This window comes from Vulpes lagopus, chromosome 4 (genome assembly GCF_018345385.1).
Source record: "Vulpes lagopus strain Blue_001 chromosome 4, ASM1834538v1, whole genome shotgun sequence".
Classification (NCBI taxonomy): Eukaryota; Metazoa; Chordata; class Mammalia; order Carnivora; family Canidae; genus Vulpes; species Vulpes lagopus.
In genome coordinates, this window is record NC_054827.1 from 53,897,433 (window position 1) to 53,915,518 (window position 18,086).

The 18,086-nt window shown below is 46.6% G+C and overlaps 1 protein-coding gene across 1 annotated transcript in view; it reads left to right on the forward strand.

Moving 5' to 3' along the window:
• Nucleotides 1–18,060, forward strand: part of CLCN1 (chloride voltage-gated channel 1) — a 29,964-nt gene extending 11,904 nt beyond the window's left edge. Inside the window, exons 8-23 of the mRNA XM_041752723.1 lie at nucleotides 634–759; nucleotides 1,023–1,107; nucleotides 1,296–1,397; nucleotides 1,699–1,783; nucleotides 2,038–2,187; nucleotides 6,844–6,913; nucleotides 7,095–7,205; nucleotides 9,254–9,467; nucleotides 9,704–9,837; nucleotides 11,475–11,701; nucleotides 12,004–12,115; nucleotides 12,504–12,583; nucleotides 12,834–12,872; nucleotides 15,886–15,990; nucleotides 16,080–16,166; nucleotides 16,655–18,060. Of these exons, the coding sequence (XP_041608657.1) occupies nucleotides 634–759; nucleotides 1,023–1,107; nucleotides 1,296–1,397; nucleotides 1,699–1,783; nucleotides 2,038–2,187; nucleotides 6,844–6,913; nucleotides 7,095–7,205; nucleotides 9,254–9,467; nucleotides 9,704–9,837; nucleotides 11,475–11,701; nucleotides 12,004–12,115; nucleotides 12,504–12,583; nucleotides 12,834–12,872; nucleotides 15,886–15,990; nucleotides 16,080–16,166; nucleotides 16,655–17,005 (2,078 nt within the window). The 3' untranslated portion in view covers nucleotides 17,006–18,060. The remainder of the gene's footprint in view (nucleotides 1–633; nucleotides 760–1,022; nucleotides 1,108–1,295; nucleotides 1,398–1,698; nucleotides 1,784–2,037; nucleotides 2,188–6,843; nucleotides 6,914–7,094; nucleotides 7,206–9,253; nucleotides 9,468–9,703; nucleotides 9,838–11,474; nucleotides 11,702–12,003; nucleotides 12,116–12,503; nucleotides 12,584–12,833; nucleotides 12,873–15,885; nucleotides 15,991–16,079; nucleotides 16,167–16,654) is intronic.
• The last annotated feature ends 26 nt before the right edge of the window (nucleotides 18,061–18,086 follow it).

An 18,086-nucleotide genomic window follows, 5' to 3' on the forward strand; every position in this document is an offset into this window, starting at 1 on the left:
CCCTTGCTTTGGTTCTTTTAAGAAGGGGTTTTTGATAAATTTTTTAAAACTCCGAGTGCATCCTCTGCTTTCTTTTCTTGGAATACTGAGTATTGTCGGCCTTTGTGAAGCTTTTCATGTTCGTTTTGCTTATTTGATCCTTATAAAGCTGCCCTAAGGTACATGGTGCACGGGAGGAGGGAGGTGAGATTGAAGGGAATGTGAAGTAGAGTCCCTACTAATCCTGAACTCTGCCCTTGCAACTCCGCTGAGCACCTGCTCTGGGAAGGTTCTCTCTCACAACTTCTCGGCAGCAACTCGCATGTCTGTGGATACCAGACAATTGTGAATCCCACCCACCCCTATTTTCTAAGGGAGGGAAGGGCAGGACCACCTGATCCTTCTGGATTGTGGGTTGAGGACCCCTCACCCCCCACCCCCGGTGCTCCTCTCTGTATCTTGTTGGACCACAGACAACTGCCAGCATCAGCAAGTGTATGGTTTAGAGCATGAGGTTACAGGAGACCATTACTTCCCACTACTGCTCCCCTCATGATTCAGGTTTGAGCAAAAGCACCTGAGGGCTGCAGGGTGGGAGTGTGGGGAAGAGCCTTTCACTTTCGTCTGCACCTGACAACCTCCCTGCCTCTGCAGGAGTGTTGTTCAGCATCGAGGTCACCTCTACATACTTTGCTGTGCGGAACTACTGGCGAGGATTCTTTGCAGCCACGTTCAGTGCCTTTGTTTTCCGCGTGCTGGCCGTGTGGAACAAGGACGCTGGTAACAGGGCTTCCTGGGCTGGGAGTGACACAGGGAGGCCGGTAATGGGGCATGGAGGAAAGGAACGGATGGCATTATTTGGGAAGTGAGCCCAAAGCCCAAGGCTATAGGGCAAATATATAGGTCTAGGAGTAGGAGGGCAGTGTTCAAGCATAAAAACGAAGCTCAATGGAAGAGGAGTCGGTGGCCTTGGTGGAAGGAAGGAGTTCCCCTTGGGTTTCTGTGGCGCTCCCACCATGATGCCTGGCCTTTCCATCCCATAGTCACCATCACTGCTCTCTTCAGAACCAATTTCCGAATGGATTTCCCCTTTGACCTGCAGGAACTCCCAGCCTTCGCCATCATCGGGTCAGTAGGGTGGGCTGCTCAGGGTGGGCAGAGGTGGCTTTGGACTGGAAGAAGGTGGGGCAGGTGTGGATAAATGCGAATTGCTGGAGCAGGAGGGCAGCAGGGGAGGGGGGACACGGGGTATTCATTTCCCCGTCAGGAACAGGTCCAGGAAGTGGGTTTCACTGCCCTATAACTTATGCCCTCAGGATTTGCTGTGGCTTCCTGGGAGCCGTGTTTGTGTACCTGCATCGCCAAGTCATGCTCGGTGTCCGAAAGCACAAGGCCCTCAGCCAATTTCTGGCGAAGCAGTGAGTCACCGCCCTTCTGTGTCCTACCCATTTCTTTTCTGCTTTCTCCTTGAGCCCCTCCCTTTGAATCTTTGTCAAAGGCCATCCATCCCTTTAGGAGGCTTGCAATGAAATATAGAAGTCTGGATATTCCACATAGGGAGCAAGTGGCATGGTCTTCCCCTGAAAGGTTGCTTTTTGGTGGCAAGAACATTCTGTTTAAAGAGCTGAGGCTGCAGTGCGCTACTGAGGCCAAGCTTATCAGCCCAGGGTGGTGTGCACTGAGACTAACTTGGGGGGGCTCAAATCTGTTTCTTTTCAGCCGCCTGCTGTATCCTGGAATAGTTACCTTCATCATTGCCTCATTCACCTTTCCGCCAGGAATAGGCCAATTCATGGCTGGAGAGGTGAGCTCCAAGGAATCGGGGTAGGGGGGTGGGTCAGGTCCGAGGGACTCAGCCAGGGCCGGGCCATAGCACAGACGTCCCTCAGGTCTCTGAGCACAGGTACTTTTGCCCAAGGGTAGAAACTCCCTGAGAGAAGAACAGGAGAGCCCCTTGAGCAATGAGACTGAGCCCCCTGAACAATGAATCAGTTCTGTACAAAGCGCTAGTACCAGATGTCGTTGGAGACTTGCCCCCTTTGCTTCCTCCTCTCACAGCTGATGCCTCGTGAAGCCATCAGCACCCTATTCGACAATAACACATGGGTAAAGCATGTGGGTGACCCTGAAAGCCTGGGCCGGTCGGCTGTGTGGATCCACCCACGGGTCAACGTGATCATCATCATCTTCCTCTTCTTTATCATGAAGGTACCCCTCCTTGAACTCCTGACCCCTTCAGCTTCTGTCCATTTTCGAACTGAAACACACAGTTTGCATAGAGTAGGAGAGGGTACAACTTCACTGGGGCTTCGTCCAACCTAAAGAGAAATAGCTCGCCTATAGAAGCGAGCCAATATCTGGATTAATTGCTCATTCATGTCAACTTAGCAATATTGCCATAATTACCATCAGCCTGCTAAAAGTTCTACTTGCAAAATGATTAAGACATCACAGCAGCCTAGTAAACAAGGATGAAACAGGGCTGAGCAGTATAGGTAACTGTGTAAACACCTGAGATAAATTAACCAAATCCCCTCACATATTAGATGATTAGGAACTCCAGTCTCCATGTATCCCATTATCCATTTTTAGATGATTTTCGTATCCATTTTTTCCCCATCTAGTGAGCAATCTCTTTTCTGGAATTGCAAAAGAGATAAAAAATATTTAACTTAATTTTATTAGTGACTATAAATAATTTTTTAAAGATTTTATTTATCTATTTATTTAAAGAGAGCACATGAGCATGGGGAGGGGCAGAGGAAGAGAGAGAGAGAGAGAGAATTTTAAGCAGACTCCCTGCTGACCATGGAGCCCAACACCGAGCTCAATCCCACGACCCTGAGATCATGACCTGAGCCAAAATCAAGAGTCGGACACTTAACCAACTGAGCTACCTCCCCAGCCCTATAAGTAATTTTTATATGCATTTTGTTCCTATTTTGATAGTGAGGCCATGAGGATTTTGCCACTTTCAAGCCATTTTCTCCTCATTTCAATTAGGAGACCAAAGCCTGTCTCTTCCATGTCTGCCCATTGAAGACCATGTCTTCATAGACTTCTCAATCATTGCTTTATACAAAGACATTCTCATTTCCACCCCCCAGTTGTGACATCTATTACAATTGCTGTTTTTTCTTTTTCTTTTCTTTTTCAGTGATTGCCTTATTATTAATGCTATGTCTTGCCTGAATGATCTAACATTTTCCTCTGTATGCTGGGTTCTCATTAAAAAGTCTGTCCACACTGATCTTTCATGCTTTTGAATTCCTTGCTACTCACTTATTCGTGATACTTGCTGTGAATCTATATTTTCCCAGAATATGAGTCACTAAGTTATATTTACATTATAATAGCTGTAGTGGGTTCATTTATCCATTAATGTTTTTACACACCTACCATGTGCCAAATATATAATATTTGGTTATTAATCTTTGGCAAATCCATGCTTATAGTTGAAAAAATGTCTTTATTTTTTGCTGCTCCTTTAATGTACTTGTTAAGGATCCTGTGATTAAAGACAGTAGGTGCTTGACACGCCAGGTTCCAACTCTGTGATTTACATTCTCAGGATTTGCTCTGGGTTTCTGGAAGCTGTGTCTGTGCATGTTCTTTCTCATTCCACTCCATGTGGGTTCAGTGGGTCAACAGCTTCTGTATTTTGTACACCTACTTTATTAATTAGGTCTTTTTTATTTCTTCTTTCAAAATATTTGATAGTTTTATCATAAATAAGTCCTCAGTGTCTTGTTAGGGATTTGACTTTTGGACTTTCAAAGCAGAGTTCATCTTCTCTGAACTTCCTATAAGAAACCAGTTCCAAGTTTTGATAACATCTCAGAATTTATTGCTCAAGGATAATGATTATGTTTTCCAAATATCAGGATGATATTCCTCTAGACTAAACTATATAGAAACTGGGGGATCATACATACTTTTAAAATGTCAAGCTTTTGCAAAGTTTTGTGGAAACAAAATACCATATATTTTTCAACATTTCCCCCACACCTCACCTCACTCTCCCAGATTCCCAAGTATATATATGTATTCGACTTCACAGATTAAAGTTTATTCTCAGAAGCCTACACAGATTATATAGCAGGACTCAATTTTATGTCACTATTACTAATTTCTCACTGAATTACAACCTTGATAATGTTTATGTCATAACATAACAAGGGAAGAAACTCACATATCTCCTGAGCTATATTTCAAGTCCCACAGTGTGCAGCAGGCCTATGCCATTCCATAATATTTGTAAACATAACACCACTCATTGCTATAAATCCATGATATTGTCTGATTAACACTGCTTCCAGCATTTTCACTTTTCTCTTATTGGAACATACACACATCCATCCCTTTATTTATTCCTAAGTGTAGGTTATAGGCTACATAGCCAAATTAGAATATGAAAGTGACTATAACTATTTTTCCACAGTCTGATTTGAAATTTAGCTTGTGTGGGCTTCTGGCTATATCCGTACGGGCAGATGACGTCCTCAGCTATTGATGAAGGGGACGTCCATCTTCCTCAATCTTATCAGGTTGTAGTCAGCAGCTCCTACAATGGGTGTGAATAAAATTACAACTTCCTGGTTTCCCTTTTTAATAAGTATCATTACCTAGTGTCACTGATCAGCATAGCCTGAGGCTCTGTAGAATTCTCCATAGCACTTCTTCTTGTGAAGGTTCTAAATAGAATGGAATCTCTCATGATGGGTCTCTAGTTTCCCAGTCCTTTAGAATTGGGTGTTTAAATTCTTCGGAGTTATTTGTGTTCTACATTATTTACATTGCTTCTGTATCTTTCCTTTCATGTGCTAATAGCTCAAAAAGTTTGCTAATCGCATGTGTCATTCTTTGTCTTTAGGAGTTGATCACTTCAGTGTCCTCTGATCCTCATCTGTTCTTACACTTATCTTGGGAGATAATCCAAAGTTCATCCTCGGAAATCACACCTATCAGCCACCTATAAGCTGTATTACTGGAGCTTTCAGATTAACCCGAGCCTACAAAATCCCATAAAGCTTTCCCGTGCTTATTCCAAAGAGATGGTACAGAATAGTTCAAGGGATCTCCAATTGTTACATGTCAGAATCATTTGCGAAGGTTAAGTAAGCTTTAAGCGCTTAGAACTCCTTGTCCACAGAGACTGACATGGTGTCTGGTCATCTGCAGTTTCAACAAATTCCTCAACAAGCATTTCTGTTGGGTGTTTCAGCAAATAGGAACTCTGAGAAGCCTTTTCTGTGTTGCATGGACACTGACTAAGCTCTTTCTTAGAGCTTCTTTTCTTTTCTTTTCTTTTTTCTTTTCTTTTCTTTTCTTTTCTTTCTTTTCTTTCTTTTCTTTCTTTCTCTTTCTTTCTTTTTTTTTCTTTTTTCTTTCTTTCTTTCTGTCTTTCTTTCTTTCTTTCTTTCTTTCTTTCTTTCTTTCTTTCTTTCTTTTTCTTCCTTCCTTCCTTCCTTCCTTCCTTCCTTCCCTCCCTCCCTCCCTCCCTCCCACTCTCTCCAGTGACCTACCTACATTGATGAGCACCAGTCCAATACTGAAGACAGACAGAGAAAACAAGATACATGGCTGCTTTATACTGGAGACTTTCTCAGTCTATATTCTGTTCCTTTGTACATTTGACTTTGCCATTCTCAACTATTTTACATGGCCATATCTGACATGAAGAAGTATGCATTTTGCCTCATCTCAGAGTCAAGGATGAAGCCTTCTCAGAGCCTTGGTCATGGCCTCTTGACATCAGTCCTGGCTCAAGAGAATCTTTCTAAGGTTCAGAATAGTAAGAAATGTTATTTCTCATTAGCTTACAATGCACTTAGTACAGATTTTCAATCATAAATATTTTGATCCTGGCAATTTGGTCTGATTTAGTTACTACCATCCTTCATCACATGAGTTTGAGATTCTTTTGTAAGATTGGCTTACTTATTTTGGAAGTGATATGTAAACCTATTTCTTAATTTTACATGCTGTATCTCATATTGTTATTTCTTCTGCAGATATTTCAAAAGTTCAACCAATACTCCTTTCTTCACTCTATTTCTCAATTCTTCCACATTCTTTGCCACAGAATGTACATATTATTTCTGCTAAAACTGTCCCAGTTTCTGTTGGAATACTACCTGACAAAATTGGCCTTCAAGATCTTTTCTGGCACTTTGGCTAGCTTTCTCAATGTGCCCTTCCAGTATGGTCAGGACAGATCTGATTTTTTGAGCCTCTTTTTAAGGCAATTTGATGTTAAAGGAAATGACTCAGACAGGACAGTCTTTGCTCTAGGCCTTCCTTGTGAGATTTGCCACATAAACGGGTCTGTAAATGACTATATCAAAGCTAAATTAGTCACATAATAAGTCATTAAGACTTTAAGGTGTCTGCAACTTAGAGCTTGGCTGTTCCTCAGAAACATAATCTGACCAGGAAAAGATATTCTTCAGCTTCAGGAGTTTCAGGCTGTTTTGCTGAGGTAACCTTTTTGGGCTAGGTGGTATGGTATAAGCTAGGACCCTTCTGCAGCAGTGACAGGAGTCCCCAGGGGCTCCACCCCCTGTTCTAGATTGTTTAAAGGCAAATATAGTCATTCCAAGTAGGAACGATTTGGGTTAACCATCAGGAGGAACTTTCTTACAGTGTTGTCTTTGGTGGTCTCTTAGCCTAAGCAAGCACTCCACGTTTTCCAGTTCCGAAGGAAAGATGCAGACAAGATGGTTTTTCCAGAAGGATTAGCTACCCCAGGGTTTCTGTGACCCTTGAAGCAAGAAGGAGGGTTGGAAGTGGGAAGGACGTGCAGTATGTGCATGTGTATTGGGCAGAGTTGAGAGGGTGTCCTGATACCTCTTTTTACCCCAGTTCTGGATGTCCATCGTGGCCACCACTATGCCTATACCCTGCGGAGGCTTCATGCCTGTGTTTGTGCTAGGTAAGTTCTGAAGGGAAACCTGGGATCTTGCTGATAGCTGCAGTCTAGGGTACTGGGAAATTAAGGAAGCCTGGAATGCTAGGGGCTTGTATTTGGTCTTAGGGCACAAGGACAAGGAGGGATTGGCTCTGCAATATAGAGGATAAGGAAGTGGATTTTCTTCCTTTTATCTTTCCTCTAGGAGCTGCATTTGGGAGGCTGGTAGGAGAGATCATGGCCATGCTATTCCCTGATGGTATCCTATTTGATGACATCATCTACAAGATCCTACCCGGAGGCTATGCGGTAATTGGTGAGACACATTCCACCCTCTGGTAACCCCTAATAGCCACACTCAAACTGTCCCCTGGCATCTTTATTCCAGACTACACAATGCAGTTTTAATTTTATGCTGTTTGATTCAACTTTTATTCAAATAGTCAACCTTTGGCTCTGACTCTCATTAGCTTTTACTAAACGTCTTTGAGCTGTAGTTTCTTTATGTAGAAAAGGGATTATAGGGATTAAATGATAAGAATGAAAGCACCTAGGATTGTGTCTGAATGTTTGGTAAGGGATTTTTTCTTTCCTTCCAAAGACTCATAGAAACAACAGTACAGGTGACTGGCTTGGATAATCCCAACCTGCAGATGTGCTAATTTTGACAGGACTTAAGAGTACATGACTAAGGGCAGCCCAGGTGGCTCAGCGGTTTAGCGCCTGCGTTCAGCCCAGGACGTGATCCTGGAAACCTGGGATTGAGTCCCACGTCGGGCTCCCTGCATGGAGCCTGCTTCTCTCTCTGCCTGTGTCTCTGCCTCTCTGTGTCTCTCATGAGTAAATAAATTTAAAAAATAAAATAATAATAAAAAAAGAGTCCATGACTAAGAACTGAGAAACATGGGCTCTGTACTCATCCCTTCCACTTGTCACCTGGATGACTGTGGAGCAAGTTAGCTACCTTTCTGCATCTCAGTTTCTTTAGTCTAAAATGACTTCTAAAGTATATTACAGCTCTATCATTCTGAGAATCTGTGATAATCTTTTTTTTTCACTAAATCTACAATCCCATCCAACCAAAACCATGCCTAAAACAGTGAACAGTATAATCTTCAAAATGATTATGCCTCCTCCCTCCTCTTTTTCACCAAAACCCCATAACATAGATATAGAAGCATTAGGCAGCTTTCCAGTGCATATGGTGACCTTTCTCCTCCATCACAGTCCTTTATGGAAGTCTCCTTCGTCAGTAAGAGTCATCTGAGTCATCTGCTCTCATTCTCCATCTCCATGCCTCTCAGGTGTCACCCCATCTTCCCTGGTGGACATTTCCCAGGATACATATCTCCTATGACAGTTCATGTTCTGGAGTATATCGTGTACACCATCCTGTAAAAATATCCCATCCCAATATTTCCCTTTGCAATTTTTCTTTTTTTAAGTAAGCTCTACACTCAATGTAGGACTTGAACTCCACCGTGAGATCAAGAATCACATGCTCTACCATCTGCGCCCTTCTCTTTTGTGACTTTGTCTTGTTCTCTTTCCATGTATACCTTCTAGTAACTATTTTTGTTGATGGGAAACATAGCTAAAAACAAGTAAGACAGATTTTGTTTTCAAAGAGTTCATAGAATTATAACATTTTAGAACTGCAAGGGCCTTAGAACTTATTTAATGATCTTTTTTACCTTAGAGATGAGAGTATGGAATTCCAGAAGAATCAAGTTCTACTCATACAGTTTAGAAGTTGTAGAATCAGGATCTGACACAGGTGTCATTGTTCTAAGACTACAGCATGAATCCTGGATTTTGACTCTCTTCTCTCATAAATTGTTGACATCAAAACCTGAGGTCCAATGTAAAATGCTATCACTGGATTTTAAAATGCTTAGTCAACAATGATCCAGACTTTTGGTGCACCTGGCTGGTTCAGTCAGAAAAGCATGTGACTTGATCTCAGGGTTGGGAGTTCAAGCCCCATGTTGGATATAGAGATTACTTTAAAAAAAAAAAAAAAAGAAGAAGAAAAGAAAGAAGAAAGAAAGAAAGAAAGAAAGAAAGAAAGAAAGAAAGAAAGAAAGAAAGAAAGAAAGAAAGACAATCCAAACTTTTAAAAGCAAGGAATACATAGGACATCCTATCTTCATTTTATAAATGAAAATCTGTGCACACACAGTGGTTTTGTAAATTGCTAAAGTATATAGAATGAGATCAAAAGGATTTTTCTAACAGTTCAGCAGATGTTTATATCAGGAGTGTTGGCACTGACCAGGGTCATGTCTCCCATCCCATCCTCACATGCCCTCCATGCTAAGAATGGCAGCCCTAACCCACCAGTACATTCCCATGTCATTCTAGGGGCAGCAGCGCTGACCGGTGCAGTATCCCACACAGTCTCCACAGCTGTGATTTGCTTCGAATTAACGGGTCAGATTGCCCACATCCTGCCCATGATGGTGGCTGTCATCTTGGCCAACATGGTGGCTCAGAGCCTGCAGCCCTCCCTCTATGACAGCATCATCCAGGTCAAGAAGCTACCCTACTTGCCTGACCTTGGTTGGAACCAGCTCAGGTCAGGGGCACCAGCTGGAATTAGTTCAGACTTGATGGGGTAGGGGTGGGAGGTTCTGAGGTTGAGACTGAGGTTAGAGTCAACATTTAAAAACATTGCTTCTTACTTATTTTTATGTTCCCATGTACTTAATATTATGAGTGATGGAATGCGTGGCAAACCATGGGAGGAATAGAAGGGATGGCAAAGGAATAAGCATGTGGTAGGGCTAACCCCCCATGCCTTCTCCCCCATAGCAAATTTACCATATTTGTTGAGGACATCATGGTTCGTGATGTGAAGTTTGTTTCAGCTACTTGCACATACGGGGAATTGCGAACCCTGCTCCAGACCACCACAGTCAAGACTTTACCACTGGTTGATTCTAAAGGTCAGTGGGAAAAAAGGAAGCAGATCCCTGAGCTAATGACCTGAACAGGTGCTCCACAGAGGTGGAGGGGACACTGTAGTGTGGGCTTATCTCTGGGACCACCTGGTCTGCCACAGGATACCCAGCCTATGTTCCTTAGGGAGCACAACATCTTTGAGAAGGAAAACTATAGCCAGAACACAAGCATAAGAAGATAGTTAAAAATCCAACTAGAGAGGGGCAGCTGGGTGGTGCAGTCAACTGAGTGTTCAACTCTTGATTTCAGCGCAGGTCATAATTTCTGGATGGTAATCTCAGGATTGTGAAATCGGTCCTTGCCTGCATCGAGCTCCATGCTCAGTGGAGCATCTGCTTAGGAATCTTTCTCTCCCCCGCCCCTCCTTCCTGCTTTTTCTCTCTCTCTCAAATAAATGAATCTTTTAAAAAATCCAATTAGAGAACTACAGCCAATACTCATTAGTCATTGCAGCTATGTTCTCTAAAGTCACCGTGAACACTGAATTAGGGGTACTATACTGAACTGTCGCCCTGGAGAAAATATAGAGTTAGATTCCTCCGGTCACATTTTCTTCAAATAATGAATGCATAAACTTATTTTATGTGTGTCTCTCTTTAAAGGCACCTTATTTAATATATACTGTTGATTCATTAACTAGAATTCATGGCCAAGAGGGCTACAGCTCATGCCTGAACGAAGCTTACCTAGCACACATATTTTCTCCATAAAGCACATCACAGCCTTCCTGCTTGGGGTGGGGGGTGGGAGGGTCTTAAACAGCAAAATTACCAACACAAACCCCACAAAAATGTGCAAACGCAGCATTAAGTAGACCACTGAAAAAATGCTTGTTTATGGGAGCTGAGACAAGAAGCAGAATGTTGCTTTTCCGACCTCAGCTGGGAATGTGTGCATGGGGAGGTTTGCTGCTCTGTGCAGGTCTGTGTATGCCAGTAAAGGCATCTTGAGCACTGATTTGGGGTTTACAAATGCCTGTATTTTAGCCAGGAGACAAATTCATAAACTGGGAATTCATGAATAGTGAAGCTCAGCTGCAAATCTGGAGCCCCTGATGTGGTTCTCTTTGCTACTTAGCTAAATGATAGCTGTCCTTCAGTGTCCAACCTGAGGGACAGAAGAAACTGTTCTGGATGAACAGTTTTTTTTTTTTTAATTTTTAAAAGAATTATTTATTGGAGCACCTGGGTGGCTCAGTTGGTTAAGCATCTGCCTTTGGCTTAGGTAATGATCTCAGGGTCCTGAGATTGAAGCCCCACATCAGGCTCTCTGCTCAGTGGGGGGTCTGCTTCTCCCTCTCCTTCTGTGCACACATACACACACACTCTCTCTCTCAAATAAATAAATAAGATCTTAAAAAAAAAAAAAGGAAAGGCTGCATCAAAATAAGTATAAATTAGCACCAATTAGTATACCATCAATTGGGTCTCTAAGCGCTAAATGAGTGAAATAAAAGGTCAATCCTGGAAGATGTTTGAAATGAGTTTTCAGGAAGAGAGAGTAAAAGCTAGAAAAGGAAGCAGGAGGGCTGGACTTCTGTCCCCCACTCAATCCTGTTGAGCAGGGTGATGGGCAGAGGGGAATGGAGCAGGCACTCAGGCTGAGCTTGGCTCTCCCCTAGATTCTATGATCCTGCTGGGCTCCGTGGAGCGCTCAGAGCTACAGTCCCTCCTGCAGCGCCACTTGGGCCCTGAGCGGAGGCTGCGGGTGGCCCAGGACATGGCCAGGAAGTTGTCTGAGCTGCCCTACGATGGGAAGGGACACCAAGGCATCTCACCCGAGGGCCGAAGGGAGTCCTTTGCCTTTGTGGATGAGGATGAAGATGAGGACCTCTCTGGGAAGCCTGAGGTGACCAAGCAGGGAAGGGCTGGGGGAACAGGATAGGATGGGGAAAAGAAGATCAGGAAGAGAGAGAGGGGATGCTGGTCACTGAGAAAGTCAAGGAGACCAGTGTCCCTGGGGGGCCGGGGGCCGAAGGTGATAAGTTTGCAGACGATGGTACCAATGAGAACTTAGAGGGATATAGGAATTCTGACCAGGTGTGGGGGTAAATGGATGGAGACAGACTTTCCAAGACACCAACTGATAGAGGCAGGAAGGCGCTAGGCAGCCACTTCCCCAGGACTAAGAATCTTTACTGTTCCTTACAGCTGCCTCCTCTCTCTCCTCCTCACCCCTTACCATCTGCCCCATTGTCCTCTGAAGAGTCCAATGGGCCCCTGCCCAGCCACAAACAGCAGCCAGAAGCACCGGAGCCTGCAGGTAAAGATTCTCCCAGCATGTACCCTCCCTCATGCCTTCTGGGTTCTCTCTGGGCTCTCCACCATCTAAGAGCTGCTACCATGGGGAAGAGGACAGGGGAGGGTGGGAAGGGAGTCCTAATCACCGAATCTCCTTATTACTGCCCCAAGGAGTTGGGGCAAGGGCTGATTTAGGAGCGTAGAAGGGAGGGTGTCTATGGAGGTGGAGCATCTGGGAAGAACAGTTTGTGTGGAAGGTCCACAAATTTAATTTTTAAAATTTAATTTTAAAATTTAAAAATTTAATTTTTAAAAATTAAAAAAAGGCCCTTGGAAGGTCCCCCTACTCATTTCCTCCCAGGACAGATACCACTTTGTTTCTGTTTCCATTTGCTCACCACTCCTCTCAGATCAAAGACCCTCTGTCTTTCGGTCCCTGCTGCGCTGCTTACTTGGCAGACCTCGCCCCACGAGGAAGAAAACAACCCAGGTGAGAGCAGATGTGCTGTAGAGGGCAGAAGGGGAAGGGGGCATGCCTCTAAGAACTGAGAAACCTATGGTCCCTAAATCAGGGGGAGGAGGTCCCACCATGGAGGAGTTTCAACATAGGACAGAAATGACAAGTAGGAAAGCAGGCATCTCTGGCCCTGGCCTGGGAGGGTTGGCTAATGACTAGTGGAACCACAGCTGCCATGGGGAGAAAGATGGAAAGAAGTTGGACCTATGGCTTTCTTCTCTAGGAGTCAACGGATTTAGTGGACAACATGTCACCTGAAGAGGTAAGAGAAACAGCAATCTGGGGTGGGGATTGTTCTGAAGACGTTGCTCATTTGCTTCATTGTGTTGTTGTAAGAATAAAATGTGAATCTAGGCCAGAAAGCATTTTGAGAGGTTGGGAGCAAAATGTGATTATGGAGAAAAGGATGGGCACATCGCTCAGCAGTGGGGGAAACTGGGTGGTGTTCTCAGAGGGGTCAGAAGAGAAAGGTTTTAAGCCTCCACGCATAGATGGGACCATCATGCTAAGATGGGCCTTAGATCTTATAGACATTAGGGATATTCTGGACCAGGTGGAGGCTGTGCAGGAAGGATGAGCTTGCCTAAAATAAAATGTACCAGGCAGCCAACAGTTACACGTACCAATGTGGAAGAGCAGCACGGAAACTAGAATGGTCGGTGCCTGGGGGAGGTTACAATGCTGGATTGGCCAGGACCCTGAGACAGTGGACAACTAGGAAATGCTAGGAAGCAAGACTGGAAAGAACTGAAAACCAAGAGCAAATATCATCAGCGGTGTCTCATTTGGACAAACACCTATTTCCAAAAAAAAAAAAAAAACATTGTTATTGAGTCCATGAGAGAAAATCTAGCCTGGAACGGGCTTGTCTGTGAAGAACAGACAGATGTGGAGTAAAGATTTGAAGGAGGCAGCAGGGCAGTCCTGGTCAGAACTGACCTCAGGGTTGCCGAGAAACAAGAGTCCATTAGCAGCCATTCCATTTAGTAAAAGAATGCAGTTCCCCTGTGGAGGCAGTAAAGGCAGAGCTTTAAAAGTATGTAGATGACAAAGAACCTTAACGAATATTATTTTAAAACAATCATCTCCTTGATTGTCCACATCAAATGAAGGAGGGCACGGGGAGTCACAGGAGAGAAGGGAAGTCTTCCCCTTCTCCCCTGGTCACACCTCAAAATACACACCCCTCTGATCAATGGTTACTGGAAAAATCGAATCCATGAGCACAGAGGAAAAAAAATAGTTCTTGTTCCTGCCCCTAAGCAGGAATCAGATGGGTCATAACTATGGTTGAGAAGGGCTTTGCTCGAGTACTAACCCAATCATCACACTCTTCACAAAAGTACACCAGCAGGAAAAGCTGGTTGACCAGTGAGGCTATTTAACAACCACTGGAAATAAAGTGCAATCAGAGGTCAAGACAAAGCATACATTTTTTTTTTTTTTTAAGAAAGCATACATTTTTAGCTTATGTCTTTCCCAAAGAAGACTTTAGATATCTAAACAATATAAAGATATCTAAAGATAAAGACTTTAGATATCTCCATGTCACCCACCGGGAACTTGTTTTAAGAAGGATAAGATCCAATAGGAATAAAAATGCAGGATATTTTGAAGCCAGTTTTCAGACTAGATGGAGGAGGCACCTTTGGCAATATTCAGGTGACGCCTGTGGGAAGAGTGGAAGAGTGCAGTCACACGTCACCGGAAGTGTTTAATCTGTTCCTCTGTTAGGAGTACACACAGTTAGAGCTCCGGTTTGGTACTAGGGCTGAGCCTCTGCAAATAGTGGGACATGTCAGACCCCGAAGCAGACATCCCCCACCCCTTGGACACAAGCTGGGACTTCCTGGAATGTGACTGCCAGGCAGTCAAGGTCAGAAGCCACCTGTGTCATCTTGGGCAAATGACTGAAGCACTCTGTGCCTCTGTGTCCTCCTCTGTAAGATGGAGATGATGAGAGGCCATTGGAGACCACTCAAGGAGTAAAGCAACTCGAATAATGCTTGGCCCAGAAGAAGTGATTGGTGGTCATGCGCTGGAAACAGTTCTGTTATTTTTGGTCCTCAAGGGAAGACAAAAATGGAGCCAAGGAAGGCAGGAAATGATCCTAGAAAGGTCCAGGAGGACGGGAACAACCAAACCAGGGTTGGCAAGGGTCCTACAAATAAATCATGTCTACAGCACACCTGCTGAGTGGTCATCCTGTGCTGTGAGAGCCAGCCAAGCCCAGTGTGAACCTTCAGTCAGGGAGAACAAGGTTTGGAGGAGGTGGGGCTGTGGTCCAGAACAACCCGAAGGGACAGATGGAGAGCACACCACTGCGGACTACCCACTGGGCACGAGAACTAGGAGGCGGCCTTCAAAGACGTTCTCTGACGCTTGAGACGTGGGAATTTGGACAGTAGGAAAATAAGATAGTACAGCATTCAGAAGGTACTAAGTGAAAAGGGATTTCAGGAAATTTGAGATTCAATTTTGAAAGTCAGAGCTAACCTGACTTTGGAACTTGCGGGTTTCTGCATGGATATCTAAAATCAAGAGGAGATGAGGCCTTCAAGCTTTCATGCCTCCATGCCTCTATCACGGATGAAACAAAAATGGTTTTTACTCAAGTCAACTAAGTGCCACGTGATTCAGTACAGCTCTTCAGACCCAACAAGTAGTTGCCGCAATCTGTAAGAGGCAAATGTGCTGGACTCTCCACAACACACGGTGGGCAACCCCACATCACACTCTCAAGAGCTTCCATCCTCACCTCTGTCCTGTAGGCAGAGGTAAGACAAACTCCAGTAAAAGATTGAGTGCCATCCATGTTGTTTTCGAAAAGGAGAGACTAGCAAAGCACTTTGGGGATGAAAAATCGTGCTCCTGGGAGTGTCAGGGTGGGGGCAATCAGGGTGGCCCAGCAAAAGCAGACTCAGGAAGGCACGTCTAGTTTCCCTGGAGTGGGTGTTACAGGAGTGGGGGAAAACGAGACCCAGCAGATGGCTTGGAAGTGACAAGGGTCTGGGGCACCAGGGGCTGGAAGAGCTGGAAGACATGCAGGCAGCTGTGCTTGAAGTGCCTGAGGGTGAAGGGGATGTGGGGCCTGATGGGGGTTGTGCTGGCCCCTGGGAAGAAGCGGGAGGTCTAGTGATGGGGGAGCTGTTGACAGTTCCTTGCATATTTCAGGGTCTGGGGTGGGGCTGGGAGGGCTGTCTGGGGTCAGGCTGCAGGTCTGAGGTCATAGGGGCCTCCGTGATGGGGAGTGACTGCCCTCCTCTGTCCGGCAGATCGAGGCCTGGGAACAGGAGCAGCTGAGCCAGCCTGTCTGTTTTGACTACTGCTGCATCGACCAATCCCCCTTCCAGCTGGTGGAGCAGACGTCCCTGCACAAGGCAAGTGCTTGCCCTCAGACTGCTCCGGGCCGCAGAGGGCAGGGGAGGCCTGGGCGGACACGCGCTGACACGCTGCTCTTTCCCCGCAGACCCACACGCTCTTCTCGCTCCTTGGCCTCCACCTTGCCTATGTGACCAGCATGGGGAAGCTCAGGGGCGTGCTGGCATTGGAGGAGGTAAAGGTGGCATGTCCCGTTTGAGCAGCACAGGATAAGTAAGGGTGTGGGGAGGGGATGGTTTAACATCTGGGTGGTCCCCCACATTTCCCTCTCTGTTTGTCATATGGAGACAGGCAGGGTGGGGGGGAGCAGGTGGCGGGTGGAGGGGGCTGCCCCCACCATCTTCCACAGAATGGGGGCTTGAGAGGAGGGTTCAGGGCAAGAGTCACAGGTTCCTGTGTGTGCTCGGGCAACGGCCCGTGAAAAAGAGGGCAGAGATGGGACATGGCTGAAGGACGCCTGAAGTCATGAAGGAAGGGGCCTTGTCAGAGGAGCTTGAGATTCCCGGCTCCGCAGGTGGGCCTGGCCCCCAGGCCTCTTTACTTGCCACTGCACATCCTTCCTTCCGGTGCTCCTTGTGCGAATCTGCTCTTCTCTCCTGCCTGCTTCCTCTCATACCCATCTTCTTTCTCTTCCTACTTTTATCCCCTCCCTCTCCCCACCAGCTGCAGAAGGCCATCGAGGGGCACACCAAGTCTGGGGTGCAGCTCCGCCCTCCCCTGGCCAGCTTCCGGAGCACAACGTCCACTCGGAAGAACCCAGGAGGCCCACCCCCTCCCACCGAGGCCTGGAGCCTGCCTGAGGATGGTACTGGGGCTCCTGCCTCCCCAGAGCCCCCCGCACCCTCCCCCTCCCCAGTGCCCTTGCTCTCTGAGGCTCCAGCCAAAGTGGAGGGTGAGCTGGAGGAGCTGGAGCTGGGAGAGAGTCCGGGGCTGGAGGAGGAGCTCGCTGACATCCTGCAGGGCCCGAGTCTGCGATCCACTGATGAGGAGGACGAGGACGAGCTGATTCTTTGACGGCCTCCAGGATCTCCTCTTAAAGACCGTCCAGGGGCCCAGGCCAGAGGCTGGACTTGTGTGTCGGGGTATGTCCTGAAGTTGGAGACCTCACACCATCGTCCTGGCCCCTTCTGGGAATCTTAAAATGTGATAGTCCGCTATTTAGGCCCTCTGCGACAGGCAGGAGGTTCTGGCCCCAGTGAAGGACCTGATACTCCACAGGGCTTCCCGAGTCTCCCTGGTATGTGAGTGGGAGACACCCTGCCTCTGCCTGCCTCCCCTCAGCCCCCACAGTCCCCTGGTCTTCTTGTTCCGGCACCTTCCTAGCACCTTCCTGGCTTTGCCCCGTGTCTGCCAGTCTCCACAGGGGGAAGCCCACAGTGACTGTGGCCTGGGGGGAGATGGGAGAACCTCATGGCCTCGTGGGCTGATGGCCCGGAATACACTCAGGAATAATCCACACACCACTCTCAGAGCCCCCAACCCCGTTCTCCCACTTACAGCCGCTCCCTGATATTTGCCTCCTCCTCCTCCTCCATCCTGGCTCCCGCTACCTGCCACCAGGCAAGGGCCAGTCCCCTAGCTCCCCTGGCCGCGATATAGGCAGCCCGCAAGAGAAAAGGTCTCTGTGCAGGAAGCAGGTGTCTTGCTGCCCAGCATTCATGCCTCCTTCAGGCACAAATCCGCCCCATCTCACACCAGGCATGGCTTCCTCGCCCTGCAGGTCCCAGGGCACTCCTGGGAACTAACCCTCACCTCCCTACAGTCCTCCCCGATCTATCCTGCCTAAGGGTCAGCTGTGCCCTCCAGCTGCTGGGGCCGGGGCTTCTCCCACCAAGACCGAGGCTCAGGGCAGCCAGGCTACTGGGTCTCTCAGCCACCAGCCCTACTGAGACTAGTTCTTTGTGTTCGTCTTCTAGAGGTGGACAGATGGGGGTTCAATGTCAACATGGCAATCCCCTTTGATGCTTCCCATGCTCGGAAGTCAGAGGCCCTCCTCCCCAAATCAGTGACAGGGTGCCTGCCGCTGGCCTGCCTTTCCTATGAGGTGGTCCCAGGTGCTCTGAGCCCCCAGAAGCCCTCATTTCCACACCCACGG